General features: G+C 39.2%; 1 protein-coding gene across 3 annotated transcripts in view; it reads left to right on the top strand.

The window, feature by feature from the left end:
* fbxw2 (F-box and WD repeat domain containing 2) overlaps window positions 1-12,218 on the top strand; it is a 34,689-nt gene that overhangs the window by 16,557 nt on the left and 5,914 nt on the right. For all 3 annotated transcript variants that reach the window (XM_049604080.1, XM_049604081.1, XM_049604082.1), the window contains exons 4-7: window positions 2,433-2,627; window positions 5,283-5,416; window positions 5,697-5,783; window positions 5,953-6,122. In XM_049604080.1, the coding sequence (XP_049460037.1) occupies window positions 2,433-2,627; window positions 5,283-5,416; window positions 5,697-5,783; window positions 5,953-6,122 (586 nt within the window). The remainder of the gene's footprint in view (window positions 1-2,432; window positions 2,628-5,282; window positions 5,417-5,696; window positions 5,784-5,952; window positions 6,123-12,218) is intronic.

The raw sequence follows: 12,218 nt of genomic DNA, 5'->3' as shown, positions 1-12,218 counted from the left end.
GTTTGCTGCTGCATCAGCAGCACACTCAAAGTATGCATAAGGACTGTTTAAGGTACACTTAATCATGTTTTCAGGGTGAACAAACTACAAAGCCTGCTTAGAATTAGTGTGTAGTCTGGAATTAGGACACTACCGAAGTGCATTGCATTCACTGAATAAAAAAAAAATTAGACACCTTATCTTGTAATTAGGAGATAAGGATCTCGTAATTGTGAGAAAAGATCTTGTAATTACGAGATCAGGATCTTGTCATTACGAGATCAGGAATGGTGCCACATTGGTCATTGCTTCGCTCAGAACCACATACTGCACATCCACGAAGGGGGGTCGGAACTACTGTAACCAGTTGCCACTCGGGTGGTGCCATCTTGACTATATCCCATATCTTTATTATAATGTGTATATATAGTAAATTACGACGGAGTATTAGGGTACGACGGAGTATTAGGGCCACATTGAAGAAAAAAATATTACGAGAAAATACTTGTAATATTTAATATTTGGAGAATAAAGTCATAACTGAGAAAAGTCATAATATTACGAAAATAAAGTCATAATATTTGGAGAATAAAGTCATAACTGAGAAAAAGTCATAATATTACGAGAATAAAGTCGTAATATTATGAGATTAAAGTCGTAATTTAATGAGATTGAAGTCATAATATTACAAGAATAAAGTCGTAGTTTTTAAGGAAATAACCAACAACAAACAGAATGTCAGATTGTCCTTCATGCCGTTGTAAGTAGCCTACTTAATTAGGTTTGGGAACCGGCACCGTGCCAGTTCTGTGTCAGTCGAAATGCGCTGTTTGTGACTCCGGGCCAACTCTGCCACTGATTGGCCAGTCTGACATTCTTCATAATACATAAAGAACGTTAGTGAAACACATAGGCCTAACAGAAACATTCGTTTGTTTGGGGACAAGTTAGTGGTCACGTTACTTGTTCCACAGACGAAGGACCCCAGACACATACAGTAAATACATCGGTTGTAAGTAACTTTTAACATACGTGAGTCTTTGTGACTCTTGGATCTTGTCCCCTAACTAACGCTTGTTTCTGTTTCATTAACGATATTTTCACCCGATTGAGTCACATCCTGTTATTTCCTCTGTAAACCTAACGTTACAGCAGCCTACAAGCATGCTGTGTCAATAAATCAGCTCAGACACTGTTAGAAATGTAATAGCCTGGGGCACCGGTGGCTGTTGTCGCAGCGGCCTGGGTTCGACTCCAGCCTGTGGCCCTTTGCTGCATGTCACTCCCTCTCTCTCTTTCCCCCCTTCACGCTTGTCTGTCCTATACATTAAAGGCTAAAAAGCCCCAAAAAATATCTTTAAAAAAAAGAAATGTAATAGCCTATTTAGCCTAATAACATCATGCTACAGCAGTAATAACGTCAGCTTTAGTCAGATGGCTCTAGCTCTCCCGGTAAATGTCATAAACTCTGGACACATTTTCCCTGTATGTTGGCATGATAGGCTAATGGCCGCATTTCCCAGATTGCTCTTAGCTTAAGAAGATCTTTCACTAAGAAGGAGTTGTAAGATTGAGCTGACCCACTCTTAATAGTCTTCTTAGCAACCAAATGCTCACAGATCCAGCCGCGGCAGGCACATTAATATTACACTGAGCAAGTAGATATTAAAACAGTGCGCGCCATATATATTTTGATCTACTTTATACTTCAGATTTATATTGTTTGGCATTAATTGGTGACAGAAAAGAACAAAGTTCATTCTGCAGGGAAACGCGTGTCCTTACTGTGCATATTGAATCTTGAATCTATGTTTTATGAAGACCCTGTGTGCGCTCAGAGCTGTGGCACAAGTTACGCATCAAAATCTGGCGGAAGAAAAATAATAAGACGAAAAATAAGTTGGCTATGTGTGTGACTTATGCACTGGTGAAGTGGTGTGTGATCAATGTGCCTGACATCGATTGATTTAGTTTCGGCACCGCGGTAGTGGCCAGCTCCTGTTAAGAGTTTCTTAAAGAGCGATCTCAAGTAAAATCTTAAATGGATGCAGAAAGTGAAAAGAAAGCAATTGCCTAATTTAAAAAGTTGCTTCTATTGAAAATGCATTTAATCTGTGATTCAATTTGAGAGCTATTTCTCAAGACAAGTTTTGTAATTACCTTGTCTGCTTTCATTCTGTTTTTATCTCAACACATCTAATTTTTTTTTTTATCCAGTGAATGCAATGCGCTTCCGTAGGACACAGTTTAAAAAAAGTTTTTTTAAGGCCTTTATTTGATAGGACAGGTTCAATGTGAAAGGTGGAGGGGGTGGGTGGGAGACATTGCCTTTGAGCCATTCAGTTACAGCACTGACAGAAGTTTGACCCACATCACTATGTTTGTCTAAATGGGGTATTATAAAGTTGTGTCAGAACTTGCAGCAGTAACAAAGATATCCCGCTGTTTTTCAGGATCTGATGACCTCTCTGCCAAATTATGGGATGTGCGCACTGGGCAGTGCATTTATGGAATTCAGACACACACCTGCGCCACAGTGAAATTTGATGAACAGAAGCTGGTGACTGGGTCCTTTGACAACACTATTGCATGCTGGGAGTGGAGCACAGGAGCTAAAATCCAGCAGTTCCGTGGCCACACAGGAGCAGGTTGGTATCAGTGTCCTGTGAACATCTGTTCCTGGCCATGAAGAGTATTAAGCAATACTTCATTTATGTGACATAGTTCATTGTAGTGTACACTGTTCAAATATGTTTAAAACATCCATATGTACATAGGGGTGAGCAATATACCAACTATACTCAATGTATTGGGCTTGTTGCACATGGGATGCATAAAAAGACAAAATCGCGAACGTTGAGTATCCATAGTCATGTCATTTTTTTAAACTGCCAGTATGGGGCTTGCTTCAGTGTTCCAATTCTCTCACTCTCTCCTGTGGCTCTCTCCCTCTCACAGACACCAGACCTGCCAACCTGTACGCATTTTGCGTACCAGGCACGCATTTTGACATCGAAGTACGCTGGTATGATTACTCAAGTTGATACCCGGTGAATATAGGCACGTAGGCGGAACGAAAAGATTTCGGCCAATCAGATTGCTGCATATTGCCCCCCCACCCACTGTCCTGGTGTTTGATGACATTCAGAGCTCAGCCTGGTCCTCTGTCAGTGGGGCAAGGAGGATCCTCTCCTGCACATCCTCCATTCTGATGCTCTTTTTTTTTTTAAGATATTTTTTGGGCCATTTTGCCTTTAATCGATAGGAGAGTTAAGGGTGGAAGGGGGGAGAGAGATAGGGAGTGACATGCAGCAAAGGGCCACAGGCTGGAGTCAACCTGGGCCACAGCCACAGCCTTGTATATGGCTGTGCCCCCAGAGCACTGTCGCCCTCACTGTCAAGATAGATAAACCCTCTTCGCCCACACCTCTGGGTAGTCCTGTAAATAAGATAAATAACATAAGGCTATTTAGTTTGGACAAGGTATAGACCAGTTCTATAAGAAAGGTTACCTTAAGTGACTTCTTTGTGATCTGGCACTGTATAGAAAATAAAATTAAATAAAATTAACTTGACCTTAAAAAGACTTTTTGTTTGATGAGTCTGCTGAATTTCTATAAGAAAAAAACAAGGCAATAAGAAGAGAGTAGTTCTAATAGGTGTCGTACTACACAAGAACATGATGAGGAATGCTAATGTAATGCACTTGTCTGTGATCTGTTATCTATTTCTGTATGAAATTGCATGAAAATAGGATTTCGCCATGTGATGTTTCAAAATTTTCTCGGGGGAGAACCCCCCGAATACCACTTGAAATCTTTCTTTTTGTCACAACAGGACATATTACTGTATTTTTTAAGCAGATGATCAATACTACCATCAGATTGATGAAATTGACCTTGACCTGCGCCATAAAACAAATATTGGGCATTTATGGACGTATGTGGGGCTTAGGCCTATAGATATGAATCTGTTTGCCACATATGCATATTGACTTTTATGGTAAAAAAAAAAAAGTGCCGCCGTGTCCACATATGTTCATGACCACGCACGAGTGTCTGGTAAGGTGGTACTCATAACCTTTCTTCAAGGTTGGCAGGTCTGAGACACGTGCAGAAAGAAAGACTCACAACCATTGTGCATCACAGACACTATGCCTATCCAAACCAATTTCTCCTGAGTGATAGTGTGAGCAGGGTGAAGCATTTTTCTCATCTGCAGGGTTCCAGACAGCTACTATATTTAGTCGCATTTTGCGACCATGGAGCACCACAGTGACTTGCAAATATAATTAATATAGAAAGTGGAGAGCTGTTTGGGAATTTCACATTGAATAAATCCTCACGTTTAACAGCGCTGTGGTAACAGTTGAACTTAAGGAGTTTAACAACAGCGTGAGCAGAGGAAGCCTGCAGGGCTCCAGACCGCGACTATTTAGTTATTTAGTCACATTTTGTGACCATGGAGCACCGCTGCAACTTGCAAATATTATTATATATAGAAAGTTGTTTAATTGTTTCACAGTAAATAAATCCTTATGTTTACCTGTGCCATGGTAACAGTTTAACTTATGGAGTTTAACGACAGCATGAGAAGAGGAAGCGTGTGTTTCCTACCTGTAGGGCTCCAGTCACATTTTGCAACTTGCAAATACTGAGCTATTCGTTTGTTTCCAGCTCACAATAAATAAATCCTCATGTTTAAGGGCACTGTGGCAACAGTTTAACTTAACTTTGTGTTAACTGCTTACATCTAAGCTTCAAGTGCACAGTAAAAACATCAATATTTCTAGCTTGAGGTGAGCCAATTCCAAAATAAAAGCACCAGTAGTTCTGCTTTTATTTAATTATAAAAGTACTTTATTCTACTTTATTATAACAACACTTAACTTAACTAACCTACCTAACTTAATTATGAGAGTATTAAAGTGAACTTCATTACAATACTTTTTAAAACTGTATTATATCAGTATTTTATTTAACGTTATTTCAAGTCATTTATTTAACTTTATTACAACAGTAGCTACTTTATGTAACTTTATTGTAATTGTGGCAATATAGCCTAGAAATATTGCAATATTATTTTAAGCCATATTGCCCAGCCCTGTGTGTACAAACAAAAATCCAAATCAACCAAATACAGTTAAATGGAACCTGTTGGAGTATTTCAGCAGCTTGGACCAGAAACTTTGAGCATAGATTCAACTGTAGCATTTGTAAATTGCAAAGCAAAATTTGTGGGTTTACGATGCACTGTATTTCTACAAAGACATTTGAGAGTAGAAACATTTTGTGTCTGCTCAGTCTTCAGTGTGGATTACAATGATGAGCTGGACGTGCTGGTCAGTGGTTCTGCAGACTTTACTGTGAAGGTCTGGGCTTTGTCTGCTGGTGCCTGTCTCAACACTCTGACTGGACACACCGAGTGGGTCACCAAGGTCAGCTCATCAAACCTAGTGAAGGTTTCGTTTTAGGAAAATAGTTGTGTGTTATTCATGTATAACTTGACACATTTATCAATAATAAAATTACAGTAATGTGATGTTCCCAGCTGCCTTTGTTATGAATGTTTTTACTGTTGAATAATGTCTTGGCTCTTCAGCAGTGATAAAAGTAGAAAATTGATATGTTAATAAACTGACATGGGAGTTTAACCATGACCAAGCATTTGCTTAATGTGTTTGGAAACATGTATCTTGTGTTGTTCTCTCCCATCAGGTGATACTACAGAAGAGTGAAGTAGAATCTGTGGTGCACAGTCCCGGTGATCATATCCTCCTAAGTGCTGATAAGTATGAAATTAAGGTAATGTTCCTGTGTCCAGCCGTCTCTTGTGTTTTCACTTTTAAAGAGTAAAGAAACTAAACTGTGTGAAGCTTTTGTCATTGTTTTAGCAGTGCTCTCACGTGTGAGCTGCTGTACCTTCCATAGGTACAGTCCATATGATGGAGCACACACTGTGTTCCTTCTGCAGGTCTGGCCTTTAGGTAGAGAAATCAACTGTAAGTGTTTGAAGACACTGTCAGTGTCAGAGGACCGCAGCATCAGCCTTCAGCCTCGCCTGCAGTTTGACGGGCGCTACATCGTCTGCAGCTCTGACCTCGGAGTTTATCAGTGGGACTTTGCCAGTTTTGAGATTCTCAGGTAAACTAGTACACATAACAAAATATGACTCTCTGCGCTTATTAAAATATGAGGCCTGCTCTGTAGTTGGTGTTCGTTAGTTAACTTGTGTATTTCAAACAGTTTGTTCTTCTATGTAAGTTTATCAATGTAGCACTTTCTTAAAGCGGAAGTCCCGAAGTATATGTTATAGATAAATAAATACATAAAATATATTAAAACAGCGTAACAATAAAACTATCAGAATCAGAATCTCTTAATTGTCATTGTACAAGTACAATGAAATTGAGGTAGCAGCTCTCAGATTCAGTGCAATAAAGTTATATAGTATATAGTTTATAAGTTAAAAACAAGGTAGCAAAACAATAGCTATAGAAATATGATAAAAAGAAACTAGAAATAAGAAATATCACTAAACTGTACAAAACAAATTACACTAGTATACAGATTTACACTTTTACACTAGTATCGTTGGAAGCTACATCTGTGAGTCCCAGTAGAAGGGAAGGATAAAGCCAGTAGAACCCAGTATATTATATGCAACAGTGAAAAAAACAGGAATATTGCACAGACAGCATAATATTGCACAGATGGCTGTATATTGCACAGTAGATTATTTAGTGAATACTGTCACAATCCAACAAAAGCTTAAAAATCTGTCATGTTTTTGAGCTGTGTTTTTTTTGTGTGTGTGTGTCCACAGGTAGTTAGGTTCATTGGGCCTCATTCACAAATTTGTGTGTAGAAATGTTCTTACTCTGTTAATAAAATAAGTGCACATGCAACATGTTTAAAAATGTCTGTCGCTGATGCACTTTCTCTTGAAGGCACGGGCTGTAGTATCTTCCAGCAAGGTTAGATATACCATCTGACTAACTGCTCAGTGGTCAATCACAATCTTTTATATACTCAGCATACCTATTAATAGGCTACCAGTCAAGTTGGCTACAAATGAACATATGCGCAATTCCTACAAAATAAAAACGGGGACACCTAGTTTTTAAAGTTCAATTTCTTAATTAATAATTGATGAGAATGAAAAGGTGTCAGTTTCACAGTTATTTAATACATATGACCAAATGCATTAGTAAATTAATTAGAGGTCGACCGATAGTGGATTATTAATGGCCAATATAATAACGATAGTTTGGGGCAGGAAAAAAAGATAGCCAATTCATCGGCCGATAACACTGATGAACCATTCAAGAACACACAGTAAAATACAATCAATTAACCATCAACACGTAGACGCACACACGGCTACTGAATAAATTGGATTTGTTTTTCACTCACCATTGATGTAACTTGTTTAAGACGAAAGTGTTGCTCATTGCAGCCTTGCGCTTTAGCCTTTAATGAGTAGCCACACATGCCTTTTCTCCAAAAGGTGCTTTGGTCCGGTGGTGTAATTTGCTCATCAGTACAGTGGGATAAAATGGACCAAAGCCTACACATTGGCAGTTAATCTGACATTTCTTTCAATTGGCCCCAGCTGTGCACTGGCACAAGTGAGTGCTCGGACTTCTCTGTGGCTACTCAAGCCCCGAAGCACCCACAGAAATCAACGACTGTGGCACTGAACTGGTTTTGGGAGGAGCTTTAGGAGGATCAAACGGTGCAAATTATATTAATCAGTGGATAATTATGTGGCTTGATTATTTGGAGAGTAGGCTGACGCCAAACTGGTGAGTAGAGCTGAAGTTTCTTATCCTTGTATTTTGTAGGTCTACAAAGACCTTAAATGTGGCCTGCTCATAAATAACAGGGCACAGATTAAAAGTATTTATATGTGGGACTTTATTCCCTGACAGCACTTGAACACTGTAAGAACAGCATTGAAATTGTAAAAATCGAGCAAAGCAGATAATCACAGAACAGCTTCGAAAGATAACTATTGTGGTGAGAAATTGACTGAAAACAGGTCTGTTATGACATGAATGCCGCTCAACAGCCTTGAGGTAAAATCAGCTATGCCCTTGGACAAAGTCACATTCTATAGCTCTAAAATGTGAGGATAATTGCTTTGTGAGAAAATAACATCTGATGTTGGGTGAAAAATGAGATTGAGCGTTTATTGTGCATTTATGGCTGGAGCGCACTGCTAGCCCCTCCCATTCTCAGAGTAATTATGATGTAATAGTCGTGTAAATGATCAGAAATTAATTTCACATGCATTTCTAGTACCAGGCTTGCTAATTAATTGTAGTGAAATTATACCGACCACACTTGCAAGCAAAACAGAGAAAGCACCTAATGCTATTCTATGATCAGCAACCTTATTATGCTCCTAATAAAGAAGTAAAGCTGTCCTACATTAGTTTAGACTTTCTATGAAATCATACGAATTATCTAAAGCACACATTAACTTGACTTTGCATGTGGGTACTCGGTGCAAAAGGCTTATGGCTGTACCTATGTGACCAGTGGCCATCAGCCACTATAGCCCCGTTTCCACCAAACAACACAAATATTTCTGGATCATATTTAAGAGTAGGTGGAGTATTGAAGTAAAGACAACAGCTGAAAAAAGTTCTAAATTATGATTAACAGAATATACACAGACTCACACACAGAATCACTCTGTCATTTGAAAGTGATCCATATTTTATGTGTGTGTCACCACACACTGCACTACAGTAATATAATGAGCGGATCTGATCTGATGAGCCAGGCTGCTCTCAAACAACTGAGCGCGCTGATTTCACATTATATCGCCGGGTAATCCGCTGAAATAAGTTCACCTCAAAACAAAAGAGCGTTGCTTTGACCTGCAGTATATCCAAATGTATTTACTGTGGCCCTTCTTACCGCGATCCCCCTGAAAAATACACCAGTTGAAACTGACAGAATGAAAGCAGTGATCATGTCATTATCATGTGAATAGTGGGGGGAGGAGGGGAGGTGGACACTTACCGCTCCTTCTCTGCTGTAAATGATTCATTTAAAACATGTTTTATCTAAATCACATTATTTTAAAAATCTTATTATGTTGTGGAAAGTGTAAATTATGAGGTTTCTGGCAAAAAAAAATTTCAGGCTTGTTTGATAAAAACTCGTGGAAACATTATTCCAAGTAAATGACATAATTATCCAAATCCTGCTAAGCTCCGCTGGCGCAGGTTTCATTGAAGAGGCCCTGCCCTCACTTGCAGCAAATCGTGTACAAAGCATTATGGGGATTTTATACCCACGGAGGATCCACACGTGCATCCTTCAACTTTCTCTGAAAGAAGGACTCAGTCCTTTGTGAAACTCAGAAGGATCCTTGACATTGGAACAGTCCTTTGGCGGGGGTCTATGACGTAGCATCCTTTTGAGGATCCTTCCTTGACTTTGACAAACACCCTGTATTTCCTAGCTCTTCAATTGTGACACAGAGGGAAGTCTGCACCTAGTTTATTGTCCACAGAAAGGGGTTGCATGCCAACAGATTCAGAACAAAATAAAACAGGCTGCAGTAAGAGTTTCTCTTCATGGGATATTTAAAAATAGCGGGTTTGTGCATGTAGTCCCTCTAAGGTAAGCTCAGGGGTTTAGTGTTGCCGGAGCCCACAGGAATGATGCTCTACATTGCTTTGTTTTTTTCTCCAAGTGAGGATTGGGATATATGCTGTCACAGTCAAAAAATATATATAAATGCTTGAAGATTCACTTATTACTGAGAGAGAAGAGTGTATGTCATATAAAAACAAAAGTAATGGTCAAAGTTTTCACAATTTAAGGTGTTGATGGATTCAAGTCGTCAACTCATGCATTGAGTAACATTACAAGTTAACGTTCTACATCAAAAGTTGCCGGCAGTCAGCCTAGTGAATTAAGTAAGTTTTTTTCTCTGCCTACAGCTGCTGCAAGAGGCAGCAAAACACCCTTTCATGTTATAGTTATAGTTTATTAAAATGTGTGAAACTTACCACGATATGAACAGTGGTTACATAAGCCTTAAAACCAGCCACAACTCAGCACTGAGCAAAAGTGACCTTCCTCTACTGACCAATCAACAGACTGCAGTGTTCACAGCTCCACCTTTTAGTACCAGATCTGTGTGCTAGATACCCCAACAGAAGGGTGACCAAAAATGGAGATGCTATGGAACAGTTCCATTGGTGCCATCAACAACTTTTCACAGTGGAAACGGAAAAAAAAGCCTACCTAACTGAACTGTACCCTACTGTACTGCTTGGTGGAAACGGGGCTTATCAGGGCCCTGTTCCGCTATTAACGATAGTTTATACAGGGCCCTCCAAAAGTATTGGAACAGTGAGGCCAATTCCTTTATTTTTGTTGTAAACTGAAAACATTTGGGTTTGACATCAAAAGATGAATATGAGACAAGAGATCAACATTTCATCTTTTATTTCCAGGTATTTACATCTGGATCTGATACACAACTTAGAAGATAGCATTATTTGTAATGGAACACAAAATGTTTAGGTGAGCAAAAGTGTTGGAACATATAGGCTTATAATAGATTAAAGTGAATAAGAGTTAATATTTAGTTGCAGATCCTTTGCTTTCAATAACTGCATCAAGCCTGTGACCCACTGACATCACCAAACTTTTGCATTCTTCTTTTGAGATGCTTTTCCAGACTCACCGCAGTCTCTTTCAGTTGTTGTTTGTTTTGGGGAGTTACTCCCTTCAGTCTCCTCTTCAGCAGGTAAAATGCATGCTTTATTGGGTTTAAGTCTGGAGATTGACTTGGCCAGTCTAAAACCTTCCACTTGTTGCCTCTGATGAACTCTTTTGTTGTTTTGGCAGTGTGTTTTGGGTCGTTATCTTGCTGCATGATGAAGGATCTCCTGATCAGTTTGGTTGCATCTTTCTTTAAATAAGCAGACAAAATGTTTCTGTAGACTTCTGAGTTCATTTTGCTGCTGCCATCATGTGTTACGTCATCAGTGAAGATGAAAGAGCCCGTCCCAGAAGAAGCCATGCAAGCCCAAGCCATGACATTACCTCCACCGTGTTTCACAGATGAGCTTGTATGTTTAGGATCATGAGCAGATCCTTTCTTTCTCCAAACTTTCGCCTTTCCATCACTTTGGTAAAAGTTAATCTTTGTCTCATCAGTCCATAAAACTTTTTCCCAGAATTTTTGAGGCTCATCTCTGTACTTTTTGGCAAATTCCAGCCTGGCCTTCCTATACTTCTTGCTAATGAGTGGTTTGCATCTTCTGGTGTAGCCTCTGTACTTGTTCATGATGTCTTCTGCAAACAGTAGACTGTGATACCTTCACTCCTGCCCTCTGGAGGTTGTTGCTGATGTCACTAACAGTTGTTTTAGGGTCTTTCTTTACAGCTCTCACAATGTTTCTGTCATCAACTGCTGATGTTTTCCTTGGTCTACCTGTTCGACGTCTGTCACACCAGTGGTTTCTTTCTTCTTCAGGACATTCCAAATGTTGTACTGGCTATGGCCAATGTTTGTGCAATGGCTCTGATTGATTGTCCATCTTCTCTCAGATTCACAATTGCTTCTTTTTCACCCATAGACAGCTCTCTTGTTTTCATATTGGTTCCACCTCTAAATGCAGTCTGCACAGGCAAAACCTATCTTACCCAATCTGAAACTGAGCTTAGACGTTCAGTGCTATTTATTGTTTGAATAATCAATGTAATAGGACACACCTGGGCAACAAAACACACCTGTCAGTCACAACCAATACTTTTGCTCACATGAAAAATGGGTGGGTTCAAACAAAAGGTGCTATCTCCTATGTTGTGTATCAGATCCAGATGTAAATCCCTGGAAATAAAAGCTGAAATGTTGATCTCTTGTCTAATATTCATCTTTTGATGTCAAACCCAAATGTTTTCAGTCTACAACAAAAATAAAGGAATTGCCTTCACTGTTCCAATACTTTTGGAGGGCACTGTATAAAGTCCCATCAGTGCCAATTAATAGGCCAAACCGATGAATCCGCTTACCTCTAAAATTAACAGTATTAGATATTGTTGAAAAAAGCCTAAATAAAATAAATAAATGTGTTATGCATTTACTTAAAAGGTGTGTGTTTATGTTTTCGAAGACAGCTGGACCTTTATTATTAGTGTAGGTATGGTCTGAGGCAGTTCTAAATTTGTTTGCAGAGTAGGAGCAGTAAAAGTTTAGTTTTG

The sequence above is a fragment of the Epinephelus fuscoguttatus genome, linkage group LG18, assembly GCF_011397635.1.
Source record: "Epinephelus fuscoguttatus linkage group LG18, E.fuscoguttatus.final_Chr_v1".
In the NCBI taxonomy this organism is placed as follows: Eukaryota; Metazoa; Chordata; class Actinopteri; order Perciformes; family Serranidae; genus Epinephelus; species Epinephelus fuscoguttatus.
This window is presented reverse-complemented; position numbering and strand designations above follow the sequence as displayed.